This window comes from Myotis davidii, unplaced genomic scaffold, assembly GCF_000327345.1.
Source record: "Myotis davidii unplaced genomic scaffold, ASM32734v1 scaffold456, whole genome shotgun sequence".
Lineage (NCBI taxonomy): Eukaryota > Metazoa > Chordata > Mammalia > Chiroptera > Vespertilionidae > Myotis > Myotis davidii.
In genome coordinates, this window is record NW_006287375.1 from 932180 (window position 1) to 946561 (window position 14382).

At 48.0% G+C, this 14382-nt stretch overlaps 1 protein-coding gene across 1 annotated transcript in view; it reads right to left on the bottom strand.

Moving 5' to 3' along the window:
* Nucleotides 1-14382, bottom strand: part of SLC22A4 (solute carrier family 22 (organic cation/zwitterion transporter), member 4) — a gene marked incomplete at its 5' end in the record, with an annotated part of 40410 nt that overhangs the window by 11010 nt on the left and 15018 nt on the right. Inside the window, 3 exons of the mRNA XM_006759177.2 lie at nucleotides 1257-1383; nucleotides 5799-5970; nucleotides 13222-13376. Coding sequence (XP_006759240.1) covers nucleotides 1257-1383; nucleotides 5799-5970; nucleotides 13222-13376 — 454 coding nt within the window. The remainder of the gene's footprint in view (nucleotides 1-1256; nucleotides 1384-5798; nucleotides 5971-13221; nucleotides 13377-14382) is intronic.

A 14382-nucleotide genomic window follows, 5' to 3' on the forward strand; every position in this document is an offset into this window, starting at 1 on the left:
GAGGCGGTGGAGATGCCTGGGAATCTGAATTTTAAGGTCCCTTGAGTGATTGTGATAGGCAGCCACATTCGGAAACTTCAGGATAAGAAAATTCTTATATCCAGTGCTCATGCTTGGCCTGTGTGAAGCCACCAAAATGCCTTTGGACCAGGCACCAAGCAAGTTGGAGATGCTTCAGAAAGGAAATCCAAGAAGCTTGAGATTGCTTTCCAAATGATGCTACTTTTCATTCTTTCCTGTCCAAGTTAACACCACTGCTCCTCATATCAGGTAAAAAAGCCCAGGTAAGTGCATGCACTTTTGCACGGGAGAGACCGAGTGAGACTTCTAGCTGTGGATCCTGGGAAAATTACTTAACTTCTCTGTACCTCGGTTTTCTCTCTCAATTCCCTCTCCCGAGAAACAGGCGTATGGCTAGCATGAGCATCTGGCAGATTTGCCATCACCATCCCGAGCAGGCTGCATTTGCTGGTGCAGGGCTCTGCAGATTCTCCTAAAGAAGATTCTACCTGGGAGGTGAGCAGGGGAGGTGACTGGGCCTTGGGAAAGCACAAGCTCCCTTTCCCTCCATGGGCCCAACCAGTTCAGGTCCAATGTGCCTCACGGCAGGAAGAAAGGGGTGGAGAATCTCTGTGGGATAAAGTGCAAGGACTTTATGGTGTGTGTACAGCGAGGCTGAGGAAGGAGGTTCAATAATGAAAGAAGTGAGGGTGCCAGCTGCCTTTGCTGGTGCAGTTAGGAGCCAGTGGTCCCTGATTTCGAGAGGGATGTCAGACTGCTGGTTTAGGCCCGACCCGCTGTGGGATTGGGGCTAAACCAGCAGTTGGACATCGCCCGAGGGGTCCCAGATTGTGAGAGGGTGCAGGCTGGGCTGAGGGACCCCCCTCCGCTCAATGCATGAATTTTGTGCACCGGGCCTCTAGTATATATATAATATATATTCACCAGTATGTAGCTGCATCAATGGTATGGAGCAATACCAATAAAAAGTTGGAGATGAACTTGCAAAAAGGAAGGGAACTGATGTTTAGTTAACACTTGTTTATGCTAAGCAGTTTACATATATTATTGCATTTAATTCACACACAGCTCCTTATAGTGGGTTTTATCTCAGAATTTAATCATCGTTGTGTCTCTAAGGCCTTGGACAGAGCCTGGTACCTGGTGGGCACTCAAAATACATTGAATTAAATTAAATTCCATTAAGATCAAGAATGTGTGACTGACCTCAAGAAAAAACATCTGCAAATGCTTACCTCCACAGGATCAAAAATCACCGCCGGGACCGCTACATTGTTCATTTTTGCAGCTTTTTGGATGATCTCTTCAGCCTCTCTAAATCTTCTCTGGGATATCAGCCACCGCGGAGATTCAGGAATAAACCTAGAATTCATTTTTAATGGTTTACACTTTTTCACAAAGGCAGGGTTTGACACTATTAACCATAAGTTGTTCCCCAAATAATTTTTATTTTGTAAAATTCTAGTTGTTGGTTTTTTTTTTTTAAAGCTGAGGCGTCATAATATTTCCATTGGTTATAGGAATAAATAAAAGCGCTTTCACATTTCAAAGTTCTGAGCAAATCACAAGACTGATCATCAGTTGTATTTGAAGCCAGGAGCAGTGCAAGGTATAACGTTAACTGTGCAGGGGTTTAAGCCAGGGTAGCTGGAGACGGCCATCAAAAACTTAAAAGCCAAGTGTGGCTCTTAAAGGGAAACACAGCCCAGTGTCGCTCAGTGTGTCTGTGCCTAGGAGACTTCCTGAGCCCAGCTGGTGCTGCGCTCAAGTCTATGTGTTAAGATGGCCACCTGTGCCCCTCGGGCACGACCTGTCCTCAGCGGAGAAGGTGGGTGCCCTGACTCCTGTGGGCTGTCTGTCCTCCTCACCTTCAACAGAGCCCCGGGTCAGTGAGCTCCCAAACCAGATCTGGGGAGACAGCCAATGTTGTCTTTTTTTTTAATGTCTAGAAAGTTAATTTTAAAAATTATACAATCTTCCTACATTTTAATTGATGGTCAAACACAGTTGACTTCTTTCCTAATTTTTCTATTTTTTTTCTATTTATTTTTATCATGCACATATTTATTTATATTTTAACATTCCTTCCCAGTTTTTATTTCTTAGGATCTCTTAGCCATTCTTCTGCCGGCTCTTGTTTTCCTTACCTATTCATCAGTACTCAGTTATACCAGAAAGTAAATTACGTGTAGCAGATACAGAGGCCTCCTATACTTAAATGGGCCCCTCCAAAGCCTCAAGAGGAATGACCTCAGAGCAAAAGACAACTGATCAAATAGCCAACCCCAGCTCCCTGTCCCAGCCTCCCAGCACAATGGCTGAAACTGAACCCAGTTTGCATTTTTCAGAAGATGCCCTTACGTGGTCCCGGTTGCAACCATGATGATGTCAGGTCACTGACCTTCAGTGATTAGAGCTGGGCTGTCCAGTACAGTAGCCACTAACCACATGCAGCTCTTGAGCTAGTGTGACTGAGGAAATGAATTTTAATTTCATTTACTTTTAATCAATTTTAATTTAAAAAGCAGCATGTGGCGAGTGACTACTGTCTTAGTGCAGAATGAGGGGTCTTACTGCACAGCCACAGTGTGCATCAGGGCACTTTGGCTTCTGAGCAGTATCTTTCTCCAACCAGGTTGTTCTAAAAATATCCCATCTTCCTTACTACAGGCCCTGAGGGCCATCACTGGCCTCAGGTTCCTAATGTGTCGGCAGCTGGATATTGCAAAGCTTTCCCCACGTTGCATCTACGGGCTCCCTCCCCACCCTCTATCACGTACTTCATTTAAACTTGTGGGCAAGCCTTTTAAAAGGAACGTGGGGTGTAAAAAATCCCCAAACCACCTGCAATGATTCTGTTCCCCTCCCACTTCCAGCCACGTACTCAGGATGACTGCAATCCCTACTACTGAGCTGCCATGGGTTTTGGTGTACGAAGAATCAAGTCTAGCTGATCACTTATAACGTCAGTGGAGCACCACACGAGGTTGTACACGATAGTCTCTCTGTAGTTTTAATTCACAATGAACAGGGGAGGGGGTTGCTGGAGAGTCTGTGTCGCTCACTGACGGGTGGCAGAGAGCCCGGCAGCCCGAAGCATCCCCACACCATCCCAGTCCATCGTTCCAGCATCATAAGGACAAGATGTTCAGAACAAAGTGATTTTGTTTTTGTAGGAAAATGGTAAGACTATTGTTTTAACCTTGCAGGACCAGCAGGCAGCTTGTTAGTGCTGGCCCTGGCGGCGTCTGTGTGGGGCAGTGCTGGCCCTGATCAGTGTGCCCATAGCCAGGAGCACTCCTGGACCAGCCAGTGGGCAGCAGAAGATAGGACTCTCCTTAGGGCCAGAGTGAGGCCGCTCCTCATGGGATGGGCCTTCTCAGCTGGAAATTTAAGGGGCTGACCTAGCAGAGTTATTCCTTGCTGTGCTATTTGGTTCTGAGGGAAAGATCCAAGTCCCACAAATTAAAATCCCTACTAATCTCTTAATCAGAACCCTTCTATTTTTATTCTCTCTCTCTCTCTCTCTCTCTCTCTCTCCGCTCTCTCGCTCTCTCTCTCTCTCTTCCCCCCCCCCACCCCCCTGAGAGAAGTATATAGTTATAAGTTTGATTATAACATATTTTAAAAGTATTGGTCTCTTATGCCAAAAGGATGAGAGCCAGGGAACATAAATTATTAAAATCATTCATCTGAAGAGGCAGAAAATAACCTATGAATAATCTTGTCTTGTGTCTTCAGAGAGCACTGGGTCACCAAAAGCATTTACACTAGATTCAGTTAGCAAGGAGTTGTGGGTAGAGGGTGTGATGATGATGATGATGATGGTGACTCCTCTTCCAGAAAATGGCCCTTGCTTTCCTCGGAGGCAGAGCTGTGCAGATGATGGCATGCCCTTATTCACCATAAGCTTTCCTAATCATCAGACTGGGTTCCAGAAGAAACCTCCAAATCAGAATAGTAGCTAACCTTTCACACACTGTCTCTCACATTCCAGGGAAATAGGGGAAAAAGGTGCTCTCTCCCTCCATGCACATCCATGCCAAAAATTTACACTGGTAAACCATAGAGTTTTAGATGTCATGAGATAGTAGCTTGGAGTGGGTCCAACCTGAGCCATCTGGTTCAACAAGGCCAGTATGTGCTACCTATCAGCCTCTATGGCTGCACAACACTTGCAGCAAGATAACGGACTTACAGGCACCTCTCCAGGCAGCGTGTCCACAGGACAGGGCAACCAGGAGGGCTAGTCTAAATTGTGAGTTCCAAAAAGTGATCAAAGGAGCATTCACTGGGCAAGTAGGTAGGACTCAAACAGTTCGATAAAAACAGTCACTGCTGGGATACTTGCTGTTGCTGTTGTTAATCTTCATCTGAGGATATTTTCCCATTGATTTTTAGAGAGAGTGGAAGGGAGAGGGGGAGACACTGATGTGAGAGACACACATCAGTTGCCTCCTGCACACTCCTCAACTGAACCCGGGGATCGAACCTGCAACCTAGGTACCTGCCCTTGGCTGGGAACCAAACCTTAAACCCTTTGGGGCCAACGCTCTAACCACTGAACTACACTGACCAGGGCACTGCTGGGAGATTTGATTTCGATGTCGTGAAACCAAACAAAAAACAATTGAGAGAAAGAGAGAGAGAGAGAGAGAGAGAGAGAGAGAGAGAGAGAGAGAGAGAGAGTGTGTGTGTGTGTGTGTGTGTGTGTGTGTGTGAGAGAGAGAGAGAGAGAGAGCCAGACCCAGTGATGGAAGAAATCCCTTTTCCTCTTGCTTAAATGTGAAAAACCAAAGAAATGGGGAATCCCCCAAAAGAGGGTGTGGCTGGAACCAGATTCCCTTTTTCTTAATCTGCTCTCTCATCTGAAATCTCCCACGGAACCATAGAGGGAAAACCTAGGGCTAGTGATTTTGTGATTGTGTGATTCCCATACTCATGTGTCAAAATGAGGTTGGCCGGTTGAGGGAGGAGAGAAGAGGTCATTTCTCTGACAATTCACTAAAGCAGTGATTCCCAAAGTGGGCGCTACTGCCCCCCTGGTGGGCGCTGCAGCGATCCAGGGGGGCGGTGATGGCCACAGGTGCATTTGTTTTAACTTTTTTTGTATTACCTTTCTATTCTGAGTTCAATAAATAGTTTCATAATTTCAAACTTCAATGTTTCTAATTTACACCTTTCTTTACTATATTTTATGAAAAAGGTAGAAACACTAATACATATATCTTTCTGTTTAATTGCTATTAAAACTTTAAAAAAATTAATTTCCAGGGGGCGCTGAGTAATATTTTTTCTGGAAAGGGAGCGGTAGTTCGAATAAGTTTGGGAACCACTGCACTAAAGGGAAGTAATTCTCTCGCCTTTCTAGATAAAGCAGATAAACGGGCACTCCTTAGAGGCTGGAGGACAGAAACGACATTAGTCGAGTCCATAGGGAGCAAGAGAGTTCCTAGAGAAAAGTGTCAAAACACCTGGGGTGGGAGGGGCGGTGGAGTTCTAAACAACAAAACCCAACAGGACCATCTCCACAAATAAAACCACCACCAACAGCAGACAAGACTGGGGAGGGGCAAAGGCTGGATTTCCTGAGAAGGTGCCTCGTGGGACAGAGGAGCATTAAACCCCGGCACACAGACCCACCCAGCCAGCCTCTGGGCTCTGAGGCCCAGCCGCAGCCAGCTCCAGTGAGATCACGGCAGGGGCAGCACCCGGCTCTCGGCTCCAGGCTGTGCTGGCCAGCAGCAGGGGGCTGCCCGGGGCTGAGCCACACTCACCACCATAGCGGGACGCACAGCAGCCCCGGCAGCGTCAGCGCCAGCAGCAGCATCCGCCAGTCTCTGATGAAGTAAGCAAACAGTGGCAGCAGCATGTAGCCAATTGCATAAAATGTGCACACTCCTAACGTAGAGAATATAATACGAACTGACTTGCCAAGAATTTCTGTTCCTGTTCAAAACAAGGGAGGAGTATTAGCATTTTAACTCACTTTAATAGTTGCTTTATACATCATTACCTGGCAGTTAGAGTTCAATCTGTAGTCACTTACAGAAGGGAAAAGGCGTTTGTTTCATAGCCCAGGGCAGGAGTGGTCAGGGTGGAGGAAGGTGGGAAGTGACTCAAGACTTACCACCTTATGGAAAGCTAAGTTTTCATTTTAAAAAAGCCATAGATTTTTTTTTTTTTAAAGACCATTTCATGTCTTAGAAATAGCAAGCCTAGCCCCAAGAGATAACCTCTTCTGGGAATGCCACATTTCCAAAACCAGAGCCCCAGGAGGAGGAGCAAGAGGTGGTGCAGGAGACAGTGGGGGCTCTTTTGAGGTGCTTTGAGGGGGCACCGTGCCTTGAGCCTTTCCTACTGTTCTCCACCGCACAGGCACAGGCACTGGAGAGCTCTGTCACTGAGTGGTGCTCAGACACTCTTAGCCTCCCGTGAGCCCTGAGAAGTGATACATGGGATCCAGCTGGCTCTGGAATGTGCACAGAACAGGCCCCAGAGTCAGGGGCTAGTTCCCCTGCAGCCACATTGTGCCCAGGGATCGGCCCCAGGTAGACACAGGCCATTTAGACCAGGAAAGAAAGAAGGCGCAGTTCTGCTGGCCTGGCAGACAGTGGCCCTGGAGCTGGCCACACATGCAGGAAACAACACTGAGCTTTCCCAGAACAGCACAAAGGCCCAAGACTGCTTGGTGCTGGGCCCTGTTTTGGGAAAGGACATGCAGGTGGCTGCTGGGTCCTGCTCTGCTCAGAGCCACAATGGCTGGCTTGGCACCAGTTCTCCCAGAGACGCCGCCCACCCTTCAGAATCCAAGAACAAGCTCCCTCTGTTGTCCTAAAGCTCCAGGCCCTCTCCACAGAGTCCACTCGTGGTCCCCAGGGGAGGAGATCTGGCCAATGGCAAGCGCCCCGCCTTTTGTTTGAGGTCTTTCCACCACTACACAGAAGTAGCCCGGAAAATACAAAATAGACCATTCAAACATCATTCAGGTTTAGCGTTCAAGACAGGTTTTCTCAACCATGTTTAAATGCCCTAAGCACAGACTAAGGAATAAGGGGCTAATTACAGAGAAGTAGTAAAATTACTGATTTCCCATGCCTTCCTGTCCCAGCCCCTGCCCCACTTCTTCCTTACTCAGCCTGACTGAGCCATACGCCTCTGAGGCTGCCTCTGAAACAGCCATTTCTAAAACCAGACTGATAGACATGGCCAGTACTGCGTGCCTCTCTCATCCTAGAGACCGTGGACAAGAGACCCAACCACCCAGGCATTTCTCAGCCTCTAAATTCATTTCCAAGGATCGGGCCTGACCATTTTGAGGATCATGGATGCTATTTCCAGATAATGACCTTCCTACCACTCCATAGGAAGACTGCCCATGCCATGGTTTCTAAACACTTTGCCTGTGATTATCATGACATAGAAATGAATGGGGGGGGGTGTTTTATTCCTGAGCAGAGATTCAGAAGTGAAGTGGCAGAGGATTTGATTGCGGAGAACAGAAAGTGCACAGGACCATGTGAGAAATCTTGTAGACTCATGAGGCCAAGGGAGCTCCCTCCTAGTTCCATGCCCCTGATCAGAGAGAGAAGTTATACCACTAGATTCCTGGATCATCTCCCTCTCGAAGTTTGGGTCCCAGGCCAGAACAAAGTTGTTCTGACCTTGCTGAGTAACCATGGGGGACAGATGCTTCGTAAATCTACCTCTTTGCCTTTCTGTGCATGTAGCAATGTGGATGGCATGAACCTGAATAGTTGCTTGTTAGCACGACTTTCTGCTCTCTGACTTTTAGATAATCACCTTCCTAAACCATCACCATCATCACCATCATCATCATCTTCATAGCTAGCATTTTTTTTTTGAGTAGGCACTTTGTGTCAGGTTCCAGATTACGTGTTAACCTGTATTATCTTTTTGAGTCTTCATAATTATTATAGAAGGATATTCTATCTTATAATGTAATCTGCTGAGACTTAAAGAGTTGGAATACATCGCCCAACTTCACACATATGTAATAAATGGGGCAGCCAGGATTTAAGTCTGGTCTGTTTTTTTTTCAAATATATATTTTTATTGATTTCAGAGAGAGGAAGTGAGAGGGAGAGAGGGATAGAAACATCAATCAAGAGACAGAATCACTGATTGGCTGCCTCCTGCATGCCCCCTGCTGGGGATCAAGCCCACAACTTGGGCATGTGCCCTGACCAGGAATTGAACCGTGACCTCCTGGCTCATAGGTCAACACTCAACCACTGAGCAACACTGACCGGGCAAGTCTGGTCTGTTTGACCTATGGGTAACGTCTAGAAAAAAATAATCGGGGACAGAGCCTAGGCCCTATCGAGCAGACCTTCAACTGAGATTCCGGAGGAGACACACGTGGGTGAGGCCGTATCTCCTTTCAGAAGGGAGGATTTGCATTTTATTTGCCTGGGCTGGTCTTTGAACCAGCTGGAGACCAGTTGGTCTTGGTCTGGTAGGGCCTCTGAGTGCCTCTCAGGAGTAAAACTTTGACATCTAAGCTAACGGGGCATTTCGGCCAGCATGTTTGCCCACTGATTGCCACCACCAACTATCTGAGCACTCTCTCCAAGAAGAAGGGACTCAGAGAGGGCCAGCCTCACTTCCACACTGATCGGGCCTTTCTGTAGTAGTCAATCACGGATCCAGTCAGGCACTACTGAATCCATTCCCTGTGCAGGCAAGACCTGCCCCTCCATGAATGACCAACAGAGGCCTGCCGCTGACCCCAGGCCAAGAAACACCATGGTGCAGTCGCCAGGATATGAGGTAGGACCCAGGAGTTCCTGGGCTCCTTGATGCTCATTTGTTATTCAAGTGACTCACAGTCCTACTTTATGAAGTTAATTACTATGGGAACTGATATAACGTATGTAAAGTGACTTGTAGAGTGCCTGGCATATAGTAGGTGCTCAAGAACATAATTCCTTTATTCTGGTCAAACAGTTGAAATATGCTAGGTGTTAGGGGAATGATGGGAAGTACAGTGCCTCTGACCAAGAGACCCAATGGAAGGCAGCAAAACCTCTTTGCTCCCCAGAAAATACTCAGAAGTCTCTTCAAATTAACAAATATTCTCCTGCTCAGGGCCTCCTATCTGCCCTCAATGAACCTTCACAGGTCATTCTAGTTACAAGTAACCTTTCCTGTTTCTGCGTATACCCATAAAAGTTACCTGCACCCTGCCTCACCCATGATGACCCATGTCCTTAGTGATAACTGTATTCTCACCCTCTGCCAACCAGATGTGAACTCTTTGCAAACAGGAGTGAGTCCTTGCTTCTTCCCTCACATAGTGCAGTGCAAACAAGTGGTGTCAGCAAATTTCTGCATCTTTTTAAATGTATTTCTACCCCATTTCATCCCTTGAAGATTTTCAATGTAATAAAATGATGATAGCATTAAAATAAAATATAAATAAAGGTTAAAAGTTATGTCCTAGAGTAAAGTATAAAAATTTGCAATTGATCACTTTGGAAAAACAGTCTGTCAGTTCCTTAAATGGTTAAACATACATTACCATAAGACCCAGCAATTCCACTCCTAGGTACATACTCTAGAGTATTGAAAACATATCCACAAAAATATTGTACTTGAATGTTCATAGCACATCCTATATAATAAAAACCTAATATGCAAATTGTCCCCTCTACCGGGAGTTCAACCGGGAGTTTGACTGGGAGTTCGACAAGGGGGTGGGGGCCAGCCAGCCAACCATGGGGAGGGAGGCCCCAGCTGACACGAATTTTGTGCACTGGGCCTATAGTTATTCATAACAGCCCAAAAGTGGAAACAACCCAGATGTCCATCCACTCATGAATGGATGAACAATATGTGGCATGTTCTTACAATGGAATATTGATTCATGCTACAACATGGACCAACCCTGAAAATGTTAAGTGAAGGACTTCATCACAAAGGCCACATATGATATGAATCCATTTCTCAGAAATGTCCAGAATAGACAAATCTATATAGACAGAAAGTACATTAGTGGTTGTAGGTGCTGGGGAAAGAGGGAAGTGGGGAGTGGCTGCTAATGGGTACAGGGTGTGTTTCGGGGTTGATGAAGCATTCTGGAGTTAAGTAGAGTTGATAGTTGTACAACATTGTAAGTATACCAATAACCACTGAGTGATAAACTGTAAAAGAGTATTATGGTATACAAATTATATCTCAATTTAAAAACATTTAAAAATATGTGACTGATAAAGGCTGCATAATTGGTATAGTTAAATTTCACTTTTTCCTGAGCTTTCTGGTAGCCAAAATAATAAAGGAAGATGCAATCAGTTGCATACTTATCAAAAGAACTATCAGAGCTTTAAATAGTTCAACATATTGGAACAAGTACTGACTAGGAGGTTGATGTTAGGAGTACTGGGAAAATATTAAAATTAATGGATCATTCCAGACAGGAGGCAGTTAAGTGTGTGAAATAAATTTAAGCAGCTAGTTATGAGGGATGCCGCTGGCATTTTACCCACAAGGCTGTGGACTGGTTGAAGGCGTTATTTCTGGGAAACAGTAGTAGGTTGTAATAGCAGCTGGAGTGTGGGGAGGGTCAGTGTCCTTTGTCCTGAGTGGTCATTTCCTCCTAAACCAGCCCCATTCCTCCTCTCCAGGGGTAGCCCCTTTATGTTCCCTTGGGTAGCACTGCTCTTCTCGCAATGACTCTGGCAGGCTTCTTAAAAAGCAGAGCAAGGAGATCCATTTTTGCGCCACTTAGAGAATGGGAGTAATTCCGCTCCTTGAATTAATGTTACTGTGAAGACTCTTAAAACTGGAGATCATCATCGAGAGTCTTGCCAACTCTTCTCTAGAGCCAGAGGGCAAAGTGAAGGCCTAGACAGAACTGGTGAGCCCAGACTCCAAGCTTTGCTTTATTTTAGTCAAAACCAGAAACTCACCATGTTAGCCCTGAAACACCAGGGGGAGCTGCTGTGCTGTGGGTAAGCCAGCCACGTGGTGCCCTGTACTGACTGGTCCTGTCACCTCACCACACCCCAGGCGCTGATGAGGGAGCCCGCAGGTTCCAGAGTCAGGTTGGTTTTCAGTGACTCTCTTAAGAAGGTTCAGATCTGAGAACCCAACACAAAGCGTCTCGTACAAGGACACAAAGTCAGCCGCTTCCCACAGAGCACAGCTGAGTAAAATGACAGCCAGGGAGGCTCACGAGCCCCCTACCACAGCCCCAGGCCCAGGCCGATGCTGCACCCAGCGTCCTGCCTGCTGATCCTGGCTGGGACATCTAGGCTCTGACTGATCTTCCTTCCCCCTGGCCCTCTCCCACTTCTCAGCATGGGCAGCAGGGAGGGGAGTAGGTTGTAGTGTCAGGGCCAGATGGGAGGGCTTCCTTGCAGGACACGTAGTGTGGGCTGCCCTGGCCTCATCCGGTCATACAGGGAAGGCTCCGTGGCCCCCGGAAGCACCCGGTGCCACTGGAAAGGCGGATCTCACTGCTGGCCACTCAGCAGAACGTGAGGGAGGCCGTGCCTGGCACAAACCCCACCTGGCTCCCAATCCCAATAACAAGGCCTCCCTGGCTGCACCACAGTTCTCTGCCTTCTACTTCCGATGGTCCTTTGTGTCCTCCTGCCAGGGTGTGCTGGCCTCTGGCAGAGCTCTCTGTTTTGAGGAAGCCTGTTTAGTCTCTGGCCCAAGCAGAGCCATACATTGGGCTTCTCAGATACTGGGAAGGTCACCACAAGGAAGACAGATTCTGGGGAATTTCAACAATGAGAAGGATAGACTTTGCTGTGCCCCAAAACCCTGTGTCCTTGGAGCCCATCAGACAATTTCGGCCCCAAATTCCTCCAATCTCTGGTTCCCAGCATCATTATCCTGAAGGTCTGTATCCCTTATGCAAATGCCTTTCTTAAAAAACAAACAACAACAAAAAAAACACTTGCTCCTCTCTTTCCCCCTACAGGGAAGAGAGAGGCCCCTTCCTGCTGGAGCCGGTGAAGAGGGTGCTATCTACCAGGTCCATGTGGCTTCAAGATGCCCTCCCCTCCTCCCCTCTTTAGACACCGAGGCTGGGCCCATGGCAAGGGCTCTTCACAAATGATTAAAGGAGTGGAATTTGAATGATTCCATCTTGGCAACCCGACAAAGGGTGTACACATCCTCAACTAAGAAAACACAGCACCTCCAAATCCAATGAGTCATCCACACTCAAAAGGGATTAGAATCATCTTAGCAGATCGACTTTTGAGATAAGAAGCATCGTGCACCTTTCATTAAAGGTGTATTGCTAATAATGACACTGTGACAACTGGGATAAACTGGGATAGCAGCGAGCCCACAGTGATATATTATCACACTAGACGTGGCATTTGGTGTCTATTGTCCCAGAGGTGTCCCCTCCTCTCACCTGTTCAGAGAGCAGGTGGGCTCAGAGAGCATGTTAGGGACCCTCACGCCTGTGGAGTCCCTGATCAACCTGCGTGGAGCTCACCTCACTTCCTCCCAGGAAAAGCTGGTGAGGGCCCTGGGGACCTTCTCATGGCCTTCAGCTTGCAGCCTCATATTCCAAAAGCAAGGCAGCTGCTCGGAGACAGGACTACTATCAGCAAGCAGGCTGGTCCTGCGCACAGCTGATACCAGTATGCTCTAGGGCGAGAGCCAATCTGCTCAATGGTGGCGGGCTGGCACTGAACTCCGGTCTGATATGTGCCTCTCCCACCTGTGTACTGGCCACACCAACTCTCCTAAGTCCCTCCATGGGCTACGCACAGCTACCAGGAACACTCTTTTGCCCTGTCCCAGACAGAAGTCTCAAGCTTTCACAGCTCAGATCACAGAAATCCCTCCCCCAATGCCCTCCACTTTATGCCTCTCTCAAGCCCTGTGCTCCTGAAATGTGTCTCAGTTATTATGTAGCTGGTTCCCACCAGCCTGAACTCTTAGTCGCCACCACATTTCAGGACCCGGCACAGAGCTGGCTCCCTGTGAGTGCCTGCCTTGTCCATGTCTGACCAAAGAGCCTGTGGCTACAGGCCCCCCACCCCCACATCCCAAGCTGATCCCATTTTGGAAGCACAGCTCATAGGTTGAGGTGCTTCCTTCTGTGCTGGGTAAGAGCACTCCCGGCGCCCTTTTCCATGCCCCCCTCTTCCCGGGCCTCTCAGAGGGCTGGCAGGAGAAGCCCCAAGGGTAAGAAGCCATTCCTACCTAGAATGAAGGCGACCACATAGTTGGAGATCTGGCCCATGCCGACAATGACAAATAACACGGTGAACATCTCCCAGTTGATGGAGAAAATCTGCAGGAAGCTGAAGGCAGTCTGCACAGCCATGGTTGCAAAGAGGATGCTCTTCCTGCCAAACCTGTAGAGGATAGCACAGCACAAAACATGGCCCGGGCAGGTCACGGAGGCACTGCAGCTCGGGCATGTGGGGAGCACCGAGTCAGGCCCTGCTGTAGACTTCATTCTGGGGGGAGGGGGTTAGGACAGGGTTTTCTCTCTGTCATCCACCTCCTCTCAGGTGCCTCCGTGGTGAGGTCTCAGGCATCCACCTGCCCAGGAGTTACCTTGTGGGAGTCTAGGCCTCCTGTGGAACCACCACATTTCAAAAGCACAAAGCAACTTATGCAAGGACCACGTGGAAATCACTTGAGAATGAGCCACAGGTAGAAGCTGCCACCACATTTCTAGAAGGTAGGTACAGCACAGACAGCAGGCACCTCTCCTATCAGCAACATGGGACCTCTATGTGTCCAGAACCAAGACTCCCTCTATGGCAGCGGTCTTCAACCTTGGCTGCACTTGGAATCGCCTTCAGAAAATGCTGGAGCCTGTACCCGCCTCCCAAGATTCTTATGTCTGGGATGCAGTTTGGACATTGGGATTTAAACAATTTTTCCGAGTGAGTATAATGTGCAACCAAAACTGTGAACCACTGCTCTGTGGGAAGTGTAGCTTCCAGGAACGTTCATTAGCGACCCTGTAGTTGGCTTAAATCTTAATTTCACATTTTGATAGTGACCGATGGGAGAAACGGATCACAGATGTTAGCAGAACAGTCTCCCACCCCGTTTTCCAAACTCAGGTCTCAGGCTGTTGAGCTTGGGGTCCCCTTCGGCTTTGCAGGGGAGGCACAGCCCCCTCTCTGGGAGTCTTCCCAACACTGCCATTTAGCATTCCCGCCTTCCTGCTCTATCCCCACAGAACATTCGGGGGTCAGTGGGCATTTCCCCTGGAGCTGTGATGCCTTCTCCTCAAGACTGTGAGCTGGAGATCAGCTCTGTGGCCCCCGTGCCTGGTCAGGGCCCGGTCCACAGCAGAGGGGGTGCACATTAGCAAGCAGTTGCTCACTGTCTGGCCCTGACTCT